This window comes from Halichoeres trimaculatus, unplaced genomic scaffold, assembly GCF_033239565.1.
Source record: "Halichoeres trimaculatus isolate MK-OKI-2021-1 unplaced genomic scaffold, fHalTri1.1 fHalTri1_scaffold_1, whole genome shotgun sequence".
Classification (NCBI taxonomy): domain Eukaryota; kingdom Metazoa; phylum Chordata; class Actinopteri; order Labriformes; family Labridae; genus Halichoeres; species Halichoeres trimaculatus.
In genome coordinates, this window is record NW_027437179.1 from 33,887,113 (window position 1) to 33,912,074 (window position 24,962).

General features: G+C 37.9%; 2 protein-coding genes across 3 annotated transcripts; both read right to left on the reverse strand.

Moving 5' to 3' along the window:
• Positions 1-248: 248 nt before the first annotated feature.
• Positions 249-14,911, reverse strand: LOC141793366 (protein phosphatase 1 regulatory subunit 12B-like). Of its 2 annotated transcripts, none has more exons than XM_074674019.1 (7): positions 14,389-14,911; positions 6,971-6,987; positions 6,688-6,826; positions 5,586-5,687; positions 5,142-5,189; positions 4,988-5,038; positions 249-2,084 (listed from the first exon to the last, which is right to left on the reverse strand). In XM_074674019.1, exons 1-7 carry the CDS (start codon positions 14,488-14,490, stop codon positions 1,998-2,000), a joined length of 546 nt encoding a protein of 181 aa, XP_074530120.1. In that variant the 5' UTR covers positions 14,491-14,911; the 3' UTR covers positions 249-1,997. The 2 variants fall into 2 exon arrangements, with proteins under 2 accessions (XP_074530120.1, XP_074530110.1); XM_074674009.1 differs by having other exon boundaries at positions 5,142-5,192.
• Positions 14,912-19,018: 4,107 nt separating this feature from the next.
• On the reverse strand, positions 19,019-22,518 carry LOC141787877 (uncharacterized). Its single transcript, XM_074666573.1, has 4 exons — positions 22,104-22,518; positions 20,067-20,545; positions 19,831-19,978; positions 19,019-19,732 (listed from the first exon to the last, which is right to left on the reverse strand). The coding sequence occupies exons 1-4, from the start codon at positions 22,362-22,364 to the stop codon at positions 19,235-19,237; spliced, it is 1,386 nt and encodes a 461-aa protein (XP_074522674.1). The 5' UTR covers positions 22,365-22,518; the 3' UTR covers positions 19,019-19,234.
• Positions 22,519-24,962: the final 2,444 nt, after the last annotated feature.

Genomic DNA, 24,962 nt, shown 5'->3' on the forward strand with positions numbered 1-24,962 from the left:
CCTCTTATGATGCCCTGAATGTATACCAAGACAAAGGGGTGGAATCTACTTTTTATTTTTTCCAATACATAACTGTTAAATTAGATATATCAAAAACAATAAATAGTTTATGTAGTTGACTATAAAGAAATACTACATTGTTGAGTTTGTTTATTTCGTCCCACTAGGATTTTTAAAAACAGCACTCAAGCTTACTTTTTTTTTTTTACTTTTTATAAAATTGACTTTTTTTTTTTACTGACCATGAAACTGATTGAAATATACAGTGATTCCTTTTTAATGAGCTTAAAAAGCAAACTACATCTACACGTAATTCCTTTGTTGTATTTCTTTATGACATTTTATTTTATTTTTTATTTTTTTTAATTGACCAGGACAGCTGAAGAGAAGCAGGAACTGAGGGGGAATAATGTAGGTCAGTGTCAGGTTGATGATTGTCAGCATGCTAAAAGTTTATGTCAATTTCACATATCAAAAGTGAGTCATACAAAGATATAATTGTCAAAAAAGAAAACCTGTATATTTCATCAGAAAACAATTTGAGGCCAAATTCAGCAAATATATAAGAGGTATCATCATTCGTGTCATTTTGGGGGCGACAGGACAGTGGATAGTGCAGGAAACTGGACGAGAGTCGGGGGTAATATGCGGGAAAGAGGCCATCCACACAAGGGTGAACCTTATGGAGTGTGACCTTAAAAACTAGGTCGTTTGCGTTCCAGCAAGAGGTCTCATTTTGTCCACAGGTGGCACCAAAACTTATTACAGAAAGTTAATTGCAGGAGCTTCAATTTGCTGTTCTAAAACTCTGCTTGTCACAAGCTCTTCATCTGTTTGTGTTTGTGCAGCCTTAATTTTTACTGTTAATTAAAATTATTTTTAAAAGTACTTTATAAGAAACTTGCATAAGAAACCTAAGCAAAAGTATGAGTTATGTGATATTTAGAAATAAGGAATCTTTTCATGGAGAAAAGTGAAATTTTGACTTGTCTGTTCAGATCAAAATTAGACATGTCATACTGGGTCAGAATTCAGGGTGTGGCCCATAAGAATCAAGAGTGTAACATGACTTTATTGACTATCAATTTAGACTTTATATTGGTCTCTAAATTCAATAATTCAGCATGAAAACAAAAAGTGATCATAGTCTTTGGTCTTTACCGGATCCCTTTTTGACTAAAAGCTTCTGCAACTTTTGCTTAATGGAGTCTGAAGCGTGACTGTTTTATCACTAAGACCTGCTGGTTTGAAAATGAGAACCCAACCCGTCTGTACTCCAGCATCGACTGCGTAACTCTGTCTGCTTTTCGTGTGGTAAGTTATGACATTAAAAAAGAAGAGATTTCATTAGCGGTTGACATTTGAAGCATTAAATTGTTTTGCGTTGCAGGTAAAGAGGAAAAGCCGTCATTTCTGACATCATACTTCAAGGTAAAGCTCTTAAATCAGCCGACGCTCCCACATCCCCTGAAAAATGTAGCTCATCCATCATCCTTTGTCCCTGACAGCCCAGAGCCAATTTCCAAGGTCTGCATACAGAGTGGACAAAATATTGCAGTTTCCATGGTAATAAGTGTCTGAAATACCTGCAATATTTTACCCACTTAGGTATGCAGAGGTATTCTTTATCACCACACTTTCCTCCCAGACAAATATACACTCTGTAGAAACACATAAAGTGATCATTCTGGCCCTTTTTTATTTATCTAGAAATACCTTATGAATATACAAAAGAAGTTTAATTTAATGTCTTCTCTTTCAGGGAATGAGTCTCTACTGTGCTGTTGGTCCAGAGGTCCATTAGATGGTGTGAAATGCATTTTTATATTTTCATATATTTCAAAAAAACATTAAAAAACATGAAATCGACTCCCCAAAGTGCTGGCAGACTATGTACATGAATTCTTTCAGAGGTAAGGATGAAGGAAGAAGAATGCAGATAGAGTTATGGCCTCTGTTATCCACGCCTCCTCTTTTCATCCCTCCTGCTCTCCATCTCATTTAGACAGTTTAGTGATGACCCGGATTAAAGCGCCGTTCTCATCCTTCAGTCTCTGGTTCTCCATCTTGAGCTCAGCTTTGGCCTGGAATAAAAGCAACAGATAACCAAAGTGGACACAGATGTAAAAATGCAAGTTGTAAGCTCCCTGGAAAGTGCTTCTACTTTACATCATCAGCCAGTAAAACTGACATAAAACCCAGCATCAACACAACAAGCACTTCAGGTACACTTTACTTGGTGAGTGTTATGTTTTTGCAGTACAGCTAATTCATCATTCTTCTCTTGTTTGGATCTCTTAAATGAATCTACGTCATATCTTAGTTGTGTATTTATAAGCTGTGTATCAAATTTGAGTTTAACTAACAGTCCAAACCAAACACTTGTGACAAATATGTTCTCGCAGGCTGCTGCATGACTCAGGATGTTCGTTCAGTCTGTGATGCCCTCACACAAAAAACATTCACAGTCATTCTTCAAACATTACTCACATGTTCATAACGCAACTGAGAGTAATTAATTGTAATAATTTCTCCTGTCAACACTGGCTGTAGGAAGACTCTCCACCTTCCACATCTCTAATGTGTGAGATAATTAAGGAAATTCACAGTCCTTTTTTAAACAAACATGAAATCCAAAGTTTAGCTAAAGCTTTGACATTAGATTTTTACTTTTAAGAAAACACATTTGTAAAAAATACAAATTTTAGTGTACTGTCGCCTGATTAACATATGTAGCATCAAGCTCAGCTGCAACTGACTTTGAAGATTCAAACTTATTTAGTCAAACTTGAACTGTGAAACCATTACATCAGTGTAACATGTAAAATTCAAAATGATAAAGGCATAAAAGGATTGGTTTTTATGCTATTTTGTCCCTTTCAGCACACTGTAGGTAAGCTGCTGCATCATCTTTTTGCTTCCTGCTGCTGCTGCACTGCAAAAATCTGCAATCTTGTCAACTGTTTTTTGTCTTATATTCAGTAGAAAATGTCTTTTTATTCTAAATATGAGCCACATTCACCTGACCAGTCCAGAAAAATGTTTTAATGATAATGATAATAATACATTTTATTTATAGAGCGCTTTTCAAGGTACTCAGAGACGCTTTACATAGGTAAATGATAAAAATGCATATAAAATAACGCAGAAGATAAAACAGGAAGAAGCAAGACAAAAGAGACAAGAACAGCGAAGTAAATTCAGAGGCAATCAGACATTAAAAGCGTCTTTAAGGTGGGTTTTGATGAGTTTTTTGAAGGTGGAGAGGTTGGGGCAGGTACGGATGTTTTGTGGTAGAGTATTCCAGAGGGTGGGGGCAGCAACAGAGAAAGCTCTGTCCCCCCAGGTTCGGTTGTTTCAAGTTATTTAAACACAAAAAAGAAGTCTGAATTGCTTGTAACAAGTTTAAAGAAAACTGCTAATGGAACAAGAGAAAAGTTACTTGTATAGAGAAATTTTCTTGTTTAACCGGCAGATTTTTTAACTTATTACAAACAATTTAGATTTCATTTTGTCTTTAAATAACTTGAAACAAGACATTTTCCGGACTGATAAGTTGAATGTGGCTAATGTTGAGGATAATACGACAGTTTTCACTTAAAATAAGACAAAAACATTTGATAAGATTTCAGTTTTGTGAAATGTTTGATGGCTAATAATGACACCACTTTGCTTCTGGCACATTAACTTTAAAAAGGAGTGGACAAGCCAAAAGTAAAATGCACTTAATTAAAGTATCATCTAAGCAATTTGACTTTCAGCTATCACCTGCAAACTAAGCAAACAGGAGCATATAATTAGACTGATGTAAGGATTTTAAATTTGAAATTCAACAATTTCCATGTCTGAAAGTGTTTTACATCTTTCAAAGGAATACGGACCTTCCACATCAGGATCATGTTGAAGGATATGGCTCGTACAGACATGAGGAAGTACTACACCAAAGGTGCGGTAACATGTCTCATCATCCTACTCTTCGATTCTCCTGTTTGGAGCTACTGTCTTCTTCTCATTTGTCATGTGGTGTAATATTGGATGAACCGGTTCAGGTAGTTGATTCAGGTGGTCATTCTTACACTCATATGAGAAATATATTGGTTGGTTTGGCAGTCTGTTTATTTAGTTTCAGCCTGTGCTCTGTGTATGTCACTGCTTCCCTGCATCAGCACCACCTCCTGCAGGCTCTCACTGCAGGGGGTTTAAGTTTTTATCTCACCATTCCTCAATTTCTGCAGCTAAAAATAAAACTGTGAGAAGTGATGGGGTAGACCACAAATACAAACAATGTTCCCCTGCTGTTGCAAACATTATGAACCATTACTGCAGGGCTGATATTGAATACTTTCTTCAGGTATAAGTTACGTCCTTTCTCATCATGATGATAATCTTAATCATTGTGTATCTGTTTTTTTGCTTGTTCAGAAAGGAATTTAGCTACTGAGAGAAAATAACATGATCTGGTTAAATAAACCTTGTATACTTGCACCCGTTCAGTGACACACAGACACAATTGGCCCAGACTTTCTCATTGAGAGAAACAACTAACAGTGCTCCTCTGTTGTTGTGAACGTCTATTTTCAGACCAGCCTCCAATGTTTGCTTAGAGCCCCCATTCACAGAAAAACAAAAGCGTTTTGTTTGTGTCTTCTCGGGCATAACACAGCAGACAGTTATGAAGGCTGGCCTGTAAATGAACATTGATGGCTCACTCGCTGCTGTGTCAAAGTGCTCACACATTCCTCAGGCAGCAGAGCAGAACGGTGACAAATGATGTCAGCTAAAACCTCCACGGAGAGGGAGCAGCTAACACCACAGCTCCAAGTCCCACCGACACTTTACAGCGCCTGGGTCTGAGTGTTTATTGTTGTCCTCAGGTCAGGTGGGCTTAGATTGCGCCCAGATGAGAAGTCCGGCTACATTATGTATTTATACTTTAAAGATGAGCGGATATGAAAAACACAAGAACTAACAACAGAAATAACACTACCTTTAACTGCTCCTCCATATCCGATATCCTCTTTTTTAGGCTCCAACTTTCCTACAAAGAGAAAAAAGTTCATAAAGACAATAAAACATTGCATGATCTTTTCATAAATCCAGATGAATAAAAGATGCTTGTGAGTCTAAATGAGAGCTAATACCTTCTTTTCTGCCTCCAGCATGTTGGAGCTGCTGTCTCCTGGTCTCTCCTTCTGCAACAATGAAAGGTTATTACAAAAAAGATTACAGCACAAAGCCTTGAAATGTGTAATTATGGGAGCAGCATTACATCTTCATTTGTATTCATCACAGCATGCAAATTTGTCTGATGTAAAATATTCAATACAGCCTTGAAAACTCCAAAGCTGCAAAGCTCTGCTGTAGTGAAAGTAATGACATGGCAGATTCCTTTCGAACCACAATCTTTCATGCAACACTTCTCTAGTTAACACTTGATATCAACATTACAACATGAGAGAAAGATCATTGTGTAGTGCTGGGAAAAAATCTGAAAATGATTTAATATCTACATCACTATCAGAAACTTTGAGTCTGCCTCTTTCCATAACTTCTTTCAGGAATCTGGATCAAAAATACTGTCTCACCTGTGCCCTCTGCAGCTGGTCCTGAATCACGGTGAGTTCCTGTTTGCTCGTCTCCAGCCTGGACTTGAGCCTTTGATTGGTGGCCAGAGCTTTTTCATACATCTATAAGAAATGCACTTGTTAGGACTTCCACGGGAGTGTTTGATTTCACAGCACAAAGACCAACAAACCCCGGCACAGAGACTGTTAGTGCTGTGGATCTGGCTGTCTGACGTTGGTGGTGGTTTATTTTTAATGTCATGGGAATTATGGGAAATATCTCAATGTATATTGCCATTAAAGATAAGGCAGATGTTTGTGATATCCAGATCATAAATGCCATTAAAAGAATCCAGTGATAAACAGGAGAGAAAAAAGGGAAAAGAATATATATATATATATATATATATATATATATATATATATATATATATATATATATATATATATGTATAATATTTTTTTCAGTTTTCTTCAGAAATGTTAAATCAGGGAATTTCCTTCCTTCCAAGAAAAGATTTTTTTATGTATTTTTTATTTTATGGGAAATATCTCAACGTATATTGCCATCAAAGTTGGAGCAGATGTTTGTGAGACGCAGATCATTAATGCTTCAATATATATTCAATATATATCATAAAAATCTACTGATCAGCGGGAGAAATAGAAGAATGGTTTGATCTATAATTTTTGTTTGAAGAACAAAATTAGTTGAAGAAACCTCTGTGCAAAAAGCAGATTTTCTTTACATTTAACGTTGACATGTAGTGATCTAGCCAATAACAATATTATAACAGAAAGTTGTTTTTTTTTTGACTATGCTCAAACAATGCAAGTTAGTTGAGGTAATCTGAAACAGTCAGAGCACCTGATGGTTTGGAAGTTGCCATGATACAAAATCTCTAACTTTTCTCTTTGATATGTTAGGTTTTAGTTGTACTCTTTTATAGACTGAGACATAGGCTGAATATTTGTGGTCATGTCTTTGGATACTGCAGATAGCATATGTGCATTTTTGTGGTATTAATGCAAAAGTCATTGGCTGGATAAAATAAAAGCTCCTCACTCCCTTTGAAGCTGAGAACAGATGAAACGTTAAAACAATGCTGGCTGTGTCCCTGACCTTTTTATAGTCATTGTTTGCCGTCTCCTCTTCTGCTTTTTTCCTCGCAGACAGCCTGTTCTCTCTACGTTTGAAGTAAGACTCAGCATGGTTTGTTGACGTGTTGTTGGAGCCGTCAGTGGATCCAGACGAGTTTAATCTGACAGAATGAGACAGTAGTAGACATTCATTAATGCTGTTTGTTATTGTCACAGTTCTTTGTTACAAAGTTAGACATGGCTCCTCTTCTCTCAGGCGATAATTAAACGTATCAAAGATGTGAAGTAAATCAGAGGGGGCTTACCTTGACAGTCTCTCATGCTGAAAAAGAAGAGAAATGTTGTTAAATCTTACTGAAATTCAAAATACAACAGCCGTACAGACTTTTTAAAGGGATGTTCCCACCAAAATTGTATCTACCATCATTACCCTAACTCTGTTGTACAAGACAATAAGGGCCAGTGTCCACTACAAGGGGCGTCAACTTTCAAATTGATTTGTAAGCATTTACTGTTACTTTAACTTCTTAACAGACCAAATTAAAATCAATTTCTTTCAGGGTAGCACTTCCAGATCTTGAATTGTTGTTGATGCTACAACATCATTTGATTTATTTCCACATTTTCTTTGTAAAACTGACCAAACAGTTACAGATAAAGAAAGAAAAGGTCTTGAGGGGGCTACTTTTCTAGAAACTGCTGGTTCTGGTGAAGAACACCCTTAAATTGACTATGAATGCACATAAACACTGTTAGTGGAGAATATCTTCACACAGCTTGAATATTACACGGAGTATAGTCTAGACCTTATAAATTGTGATTTGCACAATATGATAAGTCCTAATGTTAGATAAATGGAGAGAAATATCACATTCACAAAGTAGGTTTTGTATTTTGCACTTGACTATTTTCTCTCCATTACAGCTTAACCATGTCTCTGACATTTACAAAGGATCTGTTTTTATTTAATGTGCATCCATCGTCAGTACATCCACTTGAAAGCAAAGCTCAGTGATTCTTTGAAGTGATGTTTCCAAGAATTCTTCATGAAAGATTTTCTTTCTTTGGTTTTTCAGAGCGAAGGTTTATGATAGTCTCAAATACCAAGCCAAGTCAAAGAGGGAGAGAGGAAATGATCCCTTAAATAAACTGACATGCGCAGATAGCTAAACACATCCAAAAAAGGTAATAGCTGTCAGTGGTGCTTACTATTTGTTCATTATGGCCTGCTCACATCTGAGGAGTTTCTGAGTCTCCTTCATGAGAGACTTTTTGAGAGTGAGGCAGAGAAAAAGAACAAGAACCCAATTAAATGACCTCTAAACCCTCAAAGCTGAGAGCGAGTGTCAGGGACAGAGATGGTACTTATGGGTAAAAAAGAAATGAATCTTATTGTAATCTGAAGAAACAGAAAGACAATAACATAAAGTGTTTGCTGGCACTGTGGGGAGTTTTCACATTGTCATCCCTTGGGACGAATCTGAGTTTTCTGGGATGAGGACTGCATTTCCCACGAGCATCATCACCCACTATCATAAAGAAAAAAGTGTGCATTTATGGAAGCAAATACATGAATACAGAACTTTTTTTAATTCTACTTGTTTTTCTTTAAGACAATTAATCACACTTTGTAAACTTAGATTTAGTACTGCTGGTTATCTTGGTGATGGTCATGTTGCCTGATCACAGCCCTGGTATCCTCATGTGAGCTTCAGTTTCCTGATAAATTTCTAAATCAAAATGAATGCCACAACTTTTCAATCCTGCTTTTTTATTGTGAAAAGCCCTGCATTTCTCTTTCTAAAACAATACTTCAGTATAACATATGTTTGCTAATTCTGCTCCATTGTCAGTCCTGAGAAGAAAACCTCATGCAGAAATAGAATTATGTGAGGAAAAACAAACACTCTCCCTGCTTGCTAATTTACTTACTTCCACCCAACTTAACCAGCACAGACGCATCCTGTTGAGAAGTGAGCATAAGCTCTGTGTTTGTAGTTAAAAATCATGTCCAAGTAAAGAAACTGAAATTCAGTTTGAAGGAAAAAAACAATCTTGGCTGAAGATCTAATTTGAGGAGTTGAGTCATGAAGAGGAATCAGTACAAGAGGGAGTCAGTTTTAAAACCATAGGGACTACTTATAGACTACCCATTTGGCATATAGGCGCCATTCTCCCTGAGCGCTCTCACCCGCTGTCATAGGATGCAACTTATACTAACTTTTGAACTCAAATGAATGGAGAGCAGATCTTCTTTTAAACACATCTCCTCTTTGTCAAAAAAGTCAACTTTTCGCAGCATGGAAAGTGAGGAAGTCTCTTTAATTGTATTTACGTAGCGCCAATATTTGAAACATGACAACAAGCAAACTGTGTAAACTTAGTTTGTAGCTCATTTTAGTGTCCATAGCCCAGTGCTCTGAGACCTGTCTGTAACACGTAATGCTTGTGAGTCCTGGTTATATCCTGCCAGTGCTCATCTGCCAACTGCCGCTGGAAGTGGGTTGTAATAAAGCAACCTGCGGTCAGAAAATGTGAGATAATACAGAAGTGTTAAAATCTGCTGTTTCTTGAGTGTCGGCTTTCGGCTGGCTCTGAAAATACTGGAAGCCACACACACACTAGACCAGTGTTTCCCAAACATTTTTCCGGTGACCCACTTTTTTAGGGGAACAAGCCACGGTGACCCAATCCAAAATAAGTCCAATCTGTAAACCAATTGACAGAATAACTGTGCTTTAATCATGTTTCTGCATCATCATATATTTTGTCACAGCTAACAGGCCTAACATATTTGACAAATGCATCACAGCTTTGTTAGGCTTACACTATGAAAATACTTGCATTTTTACAGTAACAGGTTAGCCTGCTTGCTATTCAGAATTGTATCCCAGTCATGTGATATTCATGACAAGCTATTAAGATGCGATATTCATCCAGAATAAAGGTAACAGCATCCGTCCATGCCTCTTTTCCAGCGTGACATCACTGCACAGATGTAACAAGCTGTAACAGCCCCGTTTCTGCAGCTGGTGCCTGTCCAAGATCCAGCAATGACTTTGGGCTTTCAATCTCAAAGAGGTTTTGAATCTGACCTCAAATTTTTCTTTTGGAAACTAACGATCAAAGTTATCAATGGGTCAGCTCTTTCATATGTGTGATGGTGACACAGTGACAGCGTTTTCCTCTGAGTGCTGTGAAACAGTAGCAAACATTCGGTGATGTGGCTTTGGTTGTTTGAGCAGCGCCAGCTCATAACTTCAGACTTTCAAGACTTCAAAATAAAAACATAACCAGCTATGACAGTGTGAGGAGCTAATCATCAGTAAACAAATTGGCAAGGGGAGACTTCTGGTTAAGAAAAGCATGAATTTCATGTGAGCATTCTGAAAACTAATTTGATAACCCATAAAAAATCTCTGACAACCCACCTTTGGGTCAGGAGGACCCAGACTTTGGGAATGACTGCACTAGACTATAAAAAGCCAATAACAAAGCAGAAATTGACATATTAAAGCCTGGTACAAAAAAACATCCCCTGTCTGAATCCTTAATTCTACTATTGGCAAATACTGTAAGGGGGTTAATTTTTTTCTTATTCGTCGTTTAACAAGATAGTAAGATCATGAGTTTGCCCTAACAGCCCATTTCAGAAACAGACTGATGGTGTCAGGGGCACTACATCCGTTTGTTATACAGTCTGTGGATGTAATGTGCACAATCACAACTTGACATGTCATGGCCTATGGCAATAAAATGTCATTAATCCATGCCTAATACAGAAAGGGTGCATAATGGGCTCATAAAGTCAGCGCGAGGTCCCTCACACACTTTCTGATTTGACAGCTCTAAGCCCTCACGGACTGTGTGGGACTGCACCACAAAGTCAGTGTGGACATTTAGATTGGGCCTGCGTTTATGCCTCCCTCCCTTCTCTCATGTAGTAAACATGTCATGGTCAGTTTGTTTAAATGTTTTCGGTGACTGTTAGGAAAAATATCAGTAGTTTTAACCAAACAATACCCCAGCATCTACAACCCTTCTAGATCAGGGATGTCAAACTCGTGCCATGGAGGGCCAAGAGGCTGCAGGTTTTCCTTCCAACCAAACACTCCTCCAGCTGATTCCACTGATTACCTCACCTTCAAGCAGAGAGCAGGGGCTAATCAGTGGAATCAGCTGGTGGAGGTCTTGGTTGGATAGAAAACCTGCAGCCTCTTGGCCCTCCATGGCACGAGTTTGACACCTGTGTTCTAGATTGTTGTCTTTTGTAGTTTGACTTGCTGATCACCTTTGACCGTCACCCAAAACAGGCCTCTCCAGTACACAGCAGTGCAGCCCTGCTCTCTGTATCTAACATTGCCCTATATGGTTTTACATTGGAGCTATTTGAAAGCCTGTCTCACGCAGAGGCTGAAGGGTACACTGATGTTTTTGTGAGACATGTCAGACACAGGTCATTATTTGAAAACTACGGGATGAGAATAGCACAGAAGGAAACGAGGAGACATCCTCCTCTGGTATAATGTTGATGATGTAACATCACCATCTTTAGTCAAGGATAATGTACCCAATATTTGTTTTTGTCTATTAAGGAGTAAAATTTCTTCATAAAGCAGTCTCCACAGACAAAATTCACAAAGAGCTTAACATAATGGAACCGTTTTGTTTACACTAGAAACAAGATGACATGGAACAACAGGATGTGGATTTGTTCTCAAGATTTAAGAGCGACAAAATGTTTACTTTGTCATTTTTTAAACAGCCTGTCATGGTGTTAGCATCTAGCTCCGTTCACTGCCGTGCATAACAAAGCTTTGGAGAAAGCCATAAAATCCTACTCATGTTTATTTTTTTTTTAAATGAAAGATAAAGTATTATTATGACAAATAAAGGAATGATAAATTTGGTGTTATTTACCATCTCTGAACCTTCTCCTCTCCATCTTTAAAAAAGCCAATATGTCAGACTCATTCCACAGTGCAAAAATCAAAGTGTATTAACTTGCGGGTTTCTTTTACCTTTGTTTATATATCAAAGAAACACTCTGTAAATGCTCCAGATAATAACTTATTCGTACTGAGGCAGAACATACTGTTCTGATTTACATTCTACTTTATTCTTTTCAACACAGTCTTATTGTGACAGTCACACCAGCTGAAACAAAAAACAGACTAAATCGTGGAGACAGCAAGTGGATTTCTGCAAAAAAGAAACAAGGGTTTCAGTTACAGAAACTATGTGTAAACACAGTGATAGGCCTCTGCTGAGACATTTACAAGACCTTCTGGATCCTCACCAGACTCTGATGTCAGCTCCTTTAAGGCTCTCTCTGGACACTTGGCTGTGCCGGGTAAACGGTCATTAATGATATACAGTGTGCAGACTTGGAAAACACTCTGATTTGGATTAAGAGACATCACGTATAAACAAAAGCTGGTGGAAACGTAGTTTTCTGTGACATATGTCATACATCGCTGTCACCAAGCTCTCCAGCCTTTTGAGATCCCATGAGGAACTTCTTGTTGGCTGACCAGTTATTCCCGAGTGGAAAATGTGAGCTTCCCGTAGGACCCGGAGAGATAAACATCCATAAATACAGCATCTGAGTTCCCACAAGTCAGAAAGCACTCTATCCCTCCTTCTCTCTGTCATCCTGTCTTTCACCCTTTGCTCTTTCTCTTTTTCTCTCTTCATACTCTCTTCCTGTGTCTCTCTCTTCATGTTTATTTCCCCAGAGGATTCTTAGTTCACATAAACGAGAGAGATTAACAGCTTATTACAACTTTGCTTTGGATCGTCTTCCAAGTTTGGTTTCTCTGTACTCATCAACATTCGTGGTGATCAGCACATTATGACAGATATGAGTCTTTCTTTCTTTTGCGTAACACAGTGAAATATGGCTGTGTGTCTGAATCCGAGCTAACTTAAGTGAATGAGGGAGGACGTGATGGTCTTAGAATGTTAACATACCATAAACTACTAATGCTTTTCCCCCCAAAACAGTTTTTTTTTTTTTTTTTTTTTTTTTTTTTTTTTTTTTGTTAAATGAAATTGGCTTAATAAAAATGCAAGTGCCAGAAAAGTAAACCTAACTCTTTTGTTCAATTTTTTTTATTTTTTATTCTACTTCTGTCAAATATCTTCATAATTAGGTTCCATGTTTGTCCTGGTTTTAGAGCTTGTGTTCAGCCAATTTAAACACTGTAAAACAGACTGCTATTGTGATTGATTTGTGTTAAAATGCTAAAATCCAGAAAAAAAAACTAAGGGGAAATGTTATCAAACAAACAAAGCTAACAAAATATTATTTATATCCAATAAAGGAAATACTCAAATGTTTTATTATTAGATGGTTAAGAACGTGATATAGTGTATTACATTAAGGACTAAACTGTATCCAACTTTACTTTGCTTTTTACTTTATACTTAACTTTACTTTGATTTACTTTATATATGACTCAACTTGACTTCACACCACTTGGTACTTTACTTTTTGCTTAACTTTATAATTTTCTTGACATAACTTTACACTGCTATACACCAATTTACGCTACTTGATACTTTATATTGCTTCACACCACTTTATGCTACTTGATACTTTACTTTACTTTACTTTATAGACAAAAACTTGAGAAAGTCTAGGCTCTGGATCAAGTATTCATCTATCTTAAAATTGTCCTTGGTCTTGCCTGTCATTTAAACAATAGAAGTGGCCTCTTTGGCTGAATAAGATCAATGGATACAAGACTGGTTATTACTTGATGCTAAATTGTTAGCTAGTGCTTGGATCTGTTTTTAGCGCTTACCTAGAGGTGGCCATATTTGGAAAGGCGAGGAGATCTTTTTTTTTTAGAGAACTTTAATGTTATATTTTGTTTTCATGGCTTATTCTAGAGAGGGCTCGGCAAGAAAGACGTAGGTTTGTTTGATTTACTGTTTTAAATGGAAAAACTCTTCAACCAGGCTAAAAGTGCAGACAGTTTTTAATGCTAATATTAGAATTTGAATTGTTCACTGCTCTTTGAGGACTGAAGAGTTCAACTATATGAATATTATTGGAACATTTATTGGGACACTGGTGTGCACATCATGATACTGTGATGATGGGTGACATTAAACTGGTACGTCTGCTCATCTTTTGTGAGCAAAACAAAGTTAACAACAAAACTTTATAAAACGTAGTTTTGTAATCATCTTGTGTATAAGCCAAAACTTCAACTCATCACTGTTAAACCTGTAAAAAGTTGTGTTTGCCTCTGCCACTTATGAACACTTTGGTAGAGGCCACATCTTTATGTCACTGGGTGATGGTGCTCATGGGAAATGCAGTCTTCATCCAAGACAACACTACAGATTTCGTCCAAAGGAGTCACAAAAGTTAACACAACATGAAAACTCCTCACAGGGCCTTTAATATGCAAAGATGTGGTTAAAAAGTATTGAAATTGAACTGCAATACATGCATGAATGATTCGATAAAACATACTGATAAAATTGTAATTAGGCCTCACAGTAGGATTTGAAGAGTCGCTGTTACTGTGCTGCATTATTTTTGGATTGCAGACTAATATACTTTGAGGACATATTGGTGAAAAGTTGAATTAAAGGCATTTGAAATAATTACTAGCTCCTCAACAGTGGCAGCATCTGCATTATGTCATCGATGGCATTTCCCCTGAATAAACAAACACTGTAAACATAAAAGCTGATAAAATCTTACCCTCAGGCTCTTGGTGGTGGCAGCAGATGAAGCTGGAGAGGACTCAGAGATTGACTTTCTGAGGCGCAGCTGATCTTTGTGCTGAGAGAGTAAAGATGACATCGCTCCTCAGCTGCCAGCCTCTGCATGCAGCTGTTGTGCTGTCCAAAGAGCCTCCAAAAAGTTAGATCAGTAAAGTCTTCTAAAACAAATCAGTGAACAAAAAAGCTGATGGGTGATATTATGATCCACTCATAGAAAATCTTGTGCTGCTGTCTCCTTTGTGGAAGTGAGAAACTGATGTGAGATCTTCATGTGATGGTGAGACTGTGGCTATCTGATGAGAGTGAAAGAACAGCACAAGTGTGAGAGCTGTATAGGAAGTGGTGGGACCAGGGAGGAGGCGGGGAGTGTGTATGTGTATGTGTGTGTGTATGGACACAAGGGTCTGGCAGCAGTATTGTTCACAGGAGTTTCTCTCAGGCTCATTCAGCATGAAACAGGAAGTGAATGTTGTCTGAAAATTTTATTTTTTGTATTTTTTGTGGCTGTAGACTCCATGGTTCACTAAATGTAATGCCTGTTTTTTTAAAATCTTATTTTAAGAACTATTCAGTAAAAGTGTGTGAACATGAACCATTTTAACTGTTGTATATAATTACTCTTCCCCTTGTGTTACTGCACGGCCCCCTGGAAAGGCCTTAGTGAGTCCTCCTAAAAATAATAGGTACTATAACAATCCATTATTTACGTCTCTTAAAGACTTACAAAGGGACAAATATTGTGCTCCAGCTCTGGTAACTTTTAATATTTTTAGAAAGAGGGAACATGACTGATAATAATGATTCTACTAAAGTATTTATAGAAAGCACATCTGAAAGTAAAACTTAAAAAAAGCACCATAGATACAAGCAGACAGGTCAGATAAGTACACATCAGTGCTCCATTTTTACCGCGTAAAGCTCCTGTCTATTTGAGCTTGTACAGATTTGGGCGCCCCCTGTGGAAAAAGCAATAGGTTTTTTTCCTCTTTGCTAATTTTCTACTTTTTATGTTTAAAGGGGCTGTGAGTAGATACAGGAGATATATACCTCACCATAATCCACACTTTAAAATGAGATTATCAGCGCCGATATTGCTGGTTACAGGTCATTTTGAATTGCTATTTCTTAGCTTCCAGTTTGGGTCGTCCAGGGTTGATTTACAGCAGGTAAAGGTCTCTGTGACAACACCACGCTGGCTAACAAAGTTTAGTTGTGAGAACAGATAAAACACAAGTGTTTTTCTCTGCTGAAAATAATTTCTGTGATAAATTTTATAGTATATTATAGTAGGTATAGTATAGTATAGTATATAGTATAGTAGGTGGACACAGGAGCCGAACTGTCTGACAGAAAAATGACAGAAGAACAGAAAAAAGCTAAACGGGAGAGTGATACAGCCTGAGCTAAAGGCTAATTAGCCTTTAGCTGGGGCTATATCACTCTATAACACGGGGCTAAACTGTTTGTGATAATGTTCATTCTAGCCCACAGTCAGCAGTTATTCTGCAGTGATCTGTTCAAACTTGTGAGTCTATCAATAAAATGAAGAGTGAGGTTACCTTAGTTCTGCTTGGTAGATGACTGGCAGGATATAACCAGGATTCACTAATGTCACACATTATGGACATGTCTTAGAGCACTGCACTGCCAGATGTGCTAAATATAAACAGCTAATAAACTACTTACAAACAGACACTTAACTTGTCATGTTAGCATACAGATACGTCGGAGCACTGGGTTTCCGATGTTGCTAATATATAGCCAGCTGCTACAACGTTTGCTTGATGTCACGTTTCAAACCGTAGTGCTACGTAACAGCACTGGTTAGTCCCTTACCTCGGAGTGTTGTATCCAGTAAAAGTTGTCTTGAGCAGAGAAATTTGATTCGATCCATTCTCCATTTCATTCCAAAACAAACACATGCCTCGCTAAAAGTAACTTATGACAGTATGTGGAGACTCCGAGCCACAAGGTGGCGAGGGGATGCAATTAAAACAGATCCTCCTCCTAGCATCTATAAGCAGAATTTTGAAGGTCTTGTGAGGAACCTTGTACTTGTACCGTTTTGGCGCCCCCTGTGGACATAGTAATCTTGTTTACTTTGTTCTGTAAACGTACAATATCGGTTTTCGAAAGTTTTTGGACCTTTTTACCACTCAAAGAAAGGACAGTAAATAGAGTAGGAAATAGGGCGAGAGTGGGGAGTTTCATGCGGGACAGGTGCAGGTCAGGCCACCCCCTAGAGGGCCAGCCTCATGGGGCGTGAAACCTAGACTTCTAGGCTACACCAAAGCCCACAATAAGTGTTTCTGGACAAAAAAATCTCATCCTTTTCTCTTTTAATTGTCAAATATGTCAGTTACAGAGGATCTTTGCCCCTGTTCATGAAAAAACTTTCCGACAGCGAATGGTTACTTTGTCCGACACCTGTCCTCAGTCACTAGTTCCAAATGTCAAAAATAATCATGCAGAAACAGTCACCTTTCTTTCTCATGTTTAATGACCAGCTAAAAACTCCTCAGAGGAGCTTTCACAAGAAAAAACATCAATATTTAATGATTTGGGTCCGAAAAATGTGAATGAAAATTAGACACCAGAGGCTGCAAACACCAGCCTTGTGGTTGCTGTACTTATCAGATGTTCGAATGCATGAGCTTATTGCTTTTTGTTATCTGTGTACTGTTTGGACTGTTACTGAAATATTAGGCCCGAAACTGTGTTAAGAATAAATAAGAGCAAAACCAGCTTGAGGAAATAAACACAGTTATCAAAGTCAGATCTGCTTTGTCGAGAAAGAGAAACTAAAAGACTTAATTTGTGAATTCATTCCTGTTTTTTTTTTCTTTCTCTTTCAGGTCTTCCATCATTTTCAAACACAGCTGTGTTGACTTTAGTCTGGTTTATGTATTCAACTTCATATTTTTCTGATATCATAGTTTGCTCTGAGTTTGTGGAACATGATGATCTGCTGACGTCAGACTTCCTCATGCTGGTGATTTTTCACATCTTTACGGAAGTTGATTTAGTGCAGTCAGATAACTAAACAAAAACAGGATATGTTTAATTTTCTTTGTTTTATCACTAGATACTGTTGGTGTTGGAATCTAAACAAAAGTATTATATTGGAAACAAAGAATCAATCAGCAACTGAAGGTCTGGTTTATCAAAGGGAGGTGTTAGTTTAAATTTCATTCTCACAGGACTCTTTTTGTTGACTTTTTAACAACTGACACACATTTTTGTGTCTGCTAAAAGACCTGAGAAAAACCTGAAATATGTGACTCTAAAAAGCTGAACAGAAAACACTTGGTGAGGTTAAATCCCAACGTTGGAGGAACTGAAAAGTGTTAGTGGTGAAACAAACCAGGTGCCTCATTTTTTAGTGTGCGTCTAATTAATTCCAGCATGTGTAACAGTTGGCTCTCGGACCAAGCTGCACCTGGTACAGGTGTGATGTCATCTGAGGAATAAATAAGAAAATTACCCTTAGAAATTTTAATGATTTAAATAGTTTATATTTATGACCTGAGGTGTATCACATCTGTTTATCTGGGTCCAAGTTTTTTGAAACAGCAATATCTTTTTAAGGTTCCTGTTGTTTTCTCTCTTACAGACGTGATTCATAACATGTTTTCAGTCCAGACTTTGAGTTTGAGGTTAAAAACATGTTTCAGTATTCGATGGAACTTAAGCAGTGATCTTTTTAAAGTGAGTTTATGAAGCTTTTCATTCTGAAATCTGACTACTGTTTTTAATTTTTAGAGATTTATCTGTAAAGAAAATGTCTTGTCACAAAGAAAAGTGGTGACATTTGCCATTAAACTGTTGCTACAGATTTCCAATCTGGGTACATGCAAAGTAGACTAATGTTTCAACTGGATTTAGCTGTCTGTAAATAGAATTGACCTTTTTAAAAAGGATAAGACGTACATACAGAGGATCCCTCTTTTAAAATGGAGTTGAAAAGTTCTTTCACCTCGTTGGCGGCTGTAAAGGTTGTAATCTGGCACCACCTGCTGGAAGAAAATGGTACTTTGACCTTTTCACAAAAGGGCTCCATGACAGGAGTTCAGTATGTACCCATGAAGTTTCATGTACTCACATGTACAGCATGTACACTCGCACCATAAATAACATCACAGTGAGAGGGACTATTTATGTAATTGTGTCAAATTTCAATGAGTAAGGACAGTCCCATTCAGTTGCTCTTTTATATTTAGAAAACAGTTGATCTCATGCTAAAGTCTTGTTATATTTTTACAAATTAAGTTCAGATGAATAAGGATTTTGTTATTACTAGATTTCTTATTTTAGTTGCCCATTCCTCTAAGAAAAGTTTTAACAATAATTTCATATGATAAATATTTAAATGAGACATATACCAATAACAATATATTTTTTTTCTTTTGGGTCAATGAGATCACAGAAATTTTAAAAGAAAAAGTTTAAAGAAAACTAGGATTTGTTGAAGTCCAAAATGATGTCATGAAATGTCTTGCTTTCTTAACAACTCACAAAAAAACAACAGCATAAAATACTCATATTCAAGAAGCTGGAAATGTAATTTTTTTTATTTTTGACTTTCTTTTATTATTCAAAAAGCCGACACTTAATTTAACAGCCAGAAATTTCTGTCTTCACCATCATTTTGTAAAAATCTTTTAAATTTAAAAAATGGACAGCTTTCCTGACACAAACAGGAGGAATAAAAATAAATACTACAAATCATTTGCAACTCAGTTCCAGTTAAAGCTGCATGTGGAAATGGTTCCCGTTTACCTATATGACCTTAAAATAACAATCTCATAACAACTAAACTATAACTACTCATCCTCCTCTTCCTCATCCGTGATGGCATCATTTGGCTCAGGTGATTGTTCTTCTGCAGCGTCAGACTCCTCCTCTTCTATGGAGTCCTCCAAAATGTGATTGTCTACTGTCTCCTCTGTGGTGTCTTCTTCTGTTGGCTCCTCAGTCTCTTCCTCTCCCTCTTCCTCTTCTTCTGTAACTATGTCCTCCTCCTCTTCCTCCTCCTCTTGCTCCTCTGGTGTATTGTCTTCCTCCTCTTCTGTAACTATGTCTTCCTCCTCGTCCTCCACCACCTCCTGCTCCTGAGGTACCTGTTCCTGATCTTCCTCCCCCTCCTCCTCTGACTCCTCTTCTGTTAAATCTGAGGCATCCTCCGGCTCAGCCTCTTCCTCAACATCTTCTGGGTTCTCCAGCACTTCAGTAGAATCTAGTGCTGGACTGGAGATGAGCTCCTCTTCTGCACCGCTCTCCTCTTCTGACTTTGATTTCAATGACCAGGGAGAATGTGCCAGCTGAAGTGAAAATGAATAAAAAGACAAGGATTATGTCAAAAGCATCATCTTTGAAAATACTTAAAATAATCAGGTTTTTGTATAATGTGAAGTTATACCTGGCTGTGAAAAGTCTGCAGCTGAGCCATCACGCTGCTGTGGAGTGTCTGTGAAGTGAAAAACTGCTCATCTAGAGTCATCTGTACGGCATTGACAATATCTTGTAAAGCTTGGGCCCGCATTGCCTTCTCAGCCTTGATAAGATCCCTAAAAACAAAAACAAAGGATAAAATGTAATGTACATAGTGAACACCGTTCGGACATGCAGTTAAAGTCTACTATCAGCTGAACTCACTTCACTGCAGCAATCTCCTTGTTGTTTGTTTGAAGAGCAGCTGTATGGAGGTGCATTGACTCTTTCAGCTCATCCAGCTCTGCTGCTTGTCCCAGTAACCTTGTGTTCAGAGCATCCACTGATGCAACCTGCTGGTCGACTCTGGAAGAAGCAGCAGCCACAGCATCAGTCAGCCCATCAACATTTTCAGACAGTGCAGCACTGGAGCCCAAAGCAGAGACAACGCTCTCCTTCACGGCCTCAAACTCCTCACTCTGGTTCTTGAACAAGACCTGAAGACTCGAGAGGGATAGGGAGACTTGGTTCATCTCCATTGATCGGATATCCATCTCATCATGGAGGTCCAAAATCTGCGAGAAGAGGTCAGAATTCCTCAACTTCTCTGATGTGGCCTGAGCAACCTCAGCCTCCTCTTGAGCCTGTCTGTGAGCCTCCTCCAGGGCGAGGATCCTCTGCTCCACATTCACACCTGGGTTACTCTGAAGATGGAGATATGGAGATAACTTTTAGTTAGGGATGGGTACCGAATTAAGTACTTTTATAGGTACCGACCGAATTCTGTCAAAAGTACCAGGTACCGTTCAAGTAATACCAAAAGCTACCATGTTTAGGTACTTAAACACATCCTTGTGACTGTGAGGGAGTGGAAGAGAAGGCAATTTTCCATGGTGAACATGAACACAGCATTGCAAGGTTATATAATGAAAAACAAATATGCTAAGAATTTTTTTTATATCTTATTATTTATTTATTATTCAACAAATTGATATTTTTACCACTTAAACTAAGAAAATAGTACTGAAAATTGGTACCGTTGAGTACCGGTACCGATTGCCAGGTACCGGGCATCGGTACAGTATTGTTTCAAATGTGAAAGGTACCCATCCCTACTTTAAGGTACACTTTTGTACTAAGGGCTTTTAAAAAATCGTTTTCTGTATCAAATTTCAATTTCAGGAGCAATCAGAGGTTTTTTGTTTTGCCTGCATTCCTCGTCAATTTCTGCACTCACCAATAGGCAAACAGTTCAACCCAAGGCACACTTAGGACCGCCCCTTCATTTGCATAGCATTTCCTTCTGTATTTCCTGCAGGCAGTCTTTGTTTAAAAAAAAAATATATCAAAATAAATAAACATGAGAGCAAATCAATTTTATTTCCTTATTTATTGATGTTTAATTCTATTTCTACATTTATTTTTCCCTTTTTTTCACATTTATTTATTCAATTATCTATTTACTTATGTTAAAAAAATTTCCATTTTTGTTTTTTTATTTTCAGTTTTATTTATTTTTAATTTTGGCAGTTTTGGTCCTCCACAGGTGTGTTGATGGTTAGTTTAATGTGCTTTTGTCCGAGCAGTCACTAAAGGCGTCTCGAGCAGCAGCAATTGGTGAACATCTCCTCTGTCACATCTCTTCTTCCCCACAGCCCTCGGTAGATTAAAGTTTTTATTTAATGCTGTTAAAGTTTAGAAAATTAAAAGAAAGAGTCACGTTACCGAATAAGACTGATGGCAGCGGGTGTGTGGACTGCAAAATGTTTTTGAACAGAGTTTTTGCCGGGTTAAACAAGCTAGCTACATGTGCTCCGATGCGGCAAAACGTTCGCTCTTGAAGTCAACTGTCGCGAGTGAAAAGCCGACGCTAAGCCAACGGCTAAGTTTTGCTACTGAGGACTCCTTGTACGACTGGATTTATTTTTCCTATTGGATAAAAGTGAGCACGAAGACACTTTTACAGTGGGTACAGAGGCTACGACCCGCCGCTCGTGGATTTTCGAGCTGTATTTCACTTTTTTGGGAACGTTGTTGGCGTACTTGCACATCAACTCTACCTAGAAAGAGATCTTCCTAGCTTATCAAAGCTAAGATTTTAGACAATTAAAAGAAAGAGACAAGCTACAAGCTAAGTTACATTACTATAAAATTTTTAACGCTATTCTAAGGATTTAGTATCCCTTCAACAAGGACTTACACCAAATTAAACACGACTTTTTTTATGTTAACGGCTGGCAGCTACAAACTTTCTGAACTCACCTGCTCCTCCGTTGAGTAGATCACCTGCGCCAGGTTTGTGACCTTCTTCTGCATTGTTGTGAAAGACTCTGACAGTTGGTCGAGACTCTGCTGCTGTTGTACATAAAACCAGCCCATTATACTGACCCCAACCAGGAAGATAATGATCAACAATAAAGCTGAGGAAGTGGAGCTCATCACTCTCCTGGACTGAGGTCCTGACGGCTCCAGGAGAATTGAAGTGTCGTCCAGCTGCGGCTTCTTCGCCTTACGCTTCGGCATGGCTGCAGAAACAGAGGAGGGACTGCACGGAGCTGAAGAGGTGAGCGCTATCAGTGAGACAAATTCAGCAAAGTGTGCTCCCTTGTCTCGTTTTAACAAGATATCACGTTGTGTGTACTGTTAGACCCTTTGCCCTAGTCAGTCATTGGACCCCCATAATATACACAGCAACTGTTGGGGTGGCAGGGGGCGTGACAGCGTATTATGTAACAGCAGTTGTGCCTGAACAGCTAAGATCCACCTCTATCTACTACAGTGCGTTAATACTCATCCAAGTCTCATGACTTTGATCAGATAGAGGGATAATTTAACGCTGTTTTAATCAACTGAATTGAATTTGAAAATGTTACAATGACAAAAAGCTTGATCTATCCTCATAGTTTCTGATGTGTAAGCAAAGAGTTACACACCAGAGCTGCTCCAAGTGAAACAAACTTAGAATGCAATATGTACTGTGTTTTTCAAATGTAGTGGATCCAGTACTATATATTGAAATGCCAGGGTGATTTGGCACACAAATGCACTATAGTTAGGCTCTCTGAAAAACAGCGTGTAGATCATTATACTTTGTTCACTCTCAAACACAGGTGTACAAAAAAGGCTCAAGACTGAGAATTCATGAAAGTTAACCCCTGGTAGACCTAAAAAAAAATACCCCATCTACTACTTGAAAACGAGATACAATGACCGCAAAAGAAAAATGTTATGTTCCCAGCCATGAGAAGGGATCATGTATATCTAATTCTAGGAGTAAGTATGGGAATGTTTCCTTGGCTTTTCCCACAACAACCATAAATGTGTGGAATAGCATTCAACAAGAGTCTTAATTCAACAATCCATTTGACATATTATTCCTGCGTGACTTGTGTGTCTGCACAGGGCACTGCAGTGCATTGTCCTTAGATGGATATTTTTACAATGCTAATATGGAAAAGCATAGATTTAATCTATCATGGCATGACATCTGTGCGGATGATGATTGTGCAGTTGATCCTTTATTATCTCACTTAAGTTCTAGTTTTTTTCACGTTTTAGTTGTGAATTTACATTGTCAATGTTTGTCTTACTTTAAAGTTCTTAAAGACTTTTTTTTTGTTTTACTTGTCAGTTCACTTTTTCTTGAATTGTCTTCATTACTCTCAGTTTAGAGCGTGTTCCTGGTCTTATGTGGGAAAAATGAGAGATAGTGGGCAGATTTAATGTTTGCTCTTGTCTTCACAAGTTCAGTGTGATACAGCAAACTCTGTTTATGTGTTTTTTTAATCTTAACTTAAATTCTTAAAGATAAATCTATAAAAAAAAACAGCTTACAGCATCACAATTCTTCTGAGGAAGACTGCAGGAAGTCTGTAGTTGCAAAATGTTGAGGTGAAAAACAAATCACAATGGTGTAAGAATCTGATTTTTAGATGTATCCTTACATTACTTACCTGAAAATTAAATCAAAGGAATATCTAAAGAAGATGTTAGTAATGAGACTAATTAATAGGGGTGTAAATCACCAGTTTCATGACGATACGATATCGATACTTTGGACAACGATATGATATTTGCCGATATCACAAAGTCTGTCACGATACGATACGATACGATACGATACGATACGATACGATACGATTCAGGGGCCTTCGATCGATTTAAGACGATATAATGTCCTCACTGAACACAATCAGCAACATTTCTCCTGAGGCAATAAAGAAATACAAAACAATTTTGATAGTCTTATTACTGAAATGTGGAACGATGTGCTGATCTTTGGGTATGATGCTTTGTGGAGGATTATAGCCATCTGTATGATCTAATTATGTTTTAAAATTAAAACTGGTTAAATTCAGGTAAGGTACTTTTTTGCCCCCACAATTACCTTATGGGTCTTAATGTTATACTTTAATGTTTGTTTATTATATCAAGTAATGATGCAACACTATAATTGAAAATTACTGATGACATAAACTTTATTATTGACCTCCATCATTTGACTATTTTCTATCAAACTAAAAATTTGAAGTTTTGATTTTAATTAAACCCAAATATTTCTATTGTTCAAAATTAGAACTATCAACTTAACTAACTTAACATTGATATTTTTTTTTTTTTACTGTGATGCCTGATAACCACAGTTTGTATGTCAGTGTGATCAGACTTTGTTTCATTGTGTAATAGTCGATGTGGAGGAGGAATGACACTAAGCTCTCGCCGTTTTACTTTCTAACTGTATGAAATGTCATGAATCAGTGCGCTACAAAACCAAATAATGAGATAACTCACTGCAGCCGTGTGATGATGAACTCCTGTCGTCTGTGCAGCATGCGTCCTCTGCAGTCAGGTCGACCGTATCTTACCCGGATACAGGAGAGCTATTTTATGGTTGGCCAATATGTCTTGCTCCCTTTTAGCTCTGTGATGCTAACAGCGTCTTGCTACACGTTCGCCTACAGCGGTGTGACTCGGTGGGCGCTAAACAGTACATTTTACAGCAGGAGAAATATCAGGTGTGGCATGTCAGAGAGTGAAAAGGTTCAAATGTGTGTCTCATACGCTGAGTGCTTAAGGCTTGAGAGGAAACTTCAGAACGACTCGCGGAACGGACATGCGTGT

Coding starts and splice junctions, on each gene's coding strand:
- LOC141793366 (XM_074674009.1), bottom strand. CDS start 14,490: ATGTCATCTTTACTCTCTCAGCACAAAGATCAGCTGCGCCTCAGAAAG. Junction 5,193..5,585: donor ACCAGCTGCAGAGGGCACAG/GTGAGACAGTAT, acceptor TCATTGTTGCAG/AAGGAGAGACCAGGAGACAG. Junction 5,039..5,141: donor TGCTGGAGGCAGAAAAGAAG/GTATTAGCTCTC, acceptor TTCTCTTTGTAG/GAAAGTTGGAGCCTAAAAAA.
- LOC141787877 (XM_074666573.1), bottom strand. CDS start 22,364: ATGCCGAAGCGTAAGGCGAAGAAGCCGCAGCTGGACGACACTTCAATT. Junction 19,979..20,066: donor AAGGAGATTGCTGCAGTGAA/GTGAGTTCAGCT, acceptor TTTTGTTTTTAG/GGATCTTATCAAGGCTGAGA. Junction 19,733..19,830: donor TGCAGACTTTTCACAGCCAG/GTATAACTTCAC, acceptor TTTTCACTTCAG/CTGGCACATTCTCCCTGGTC.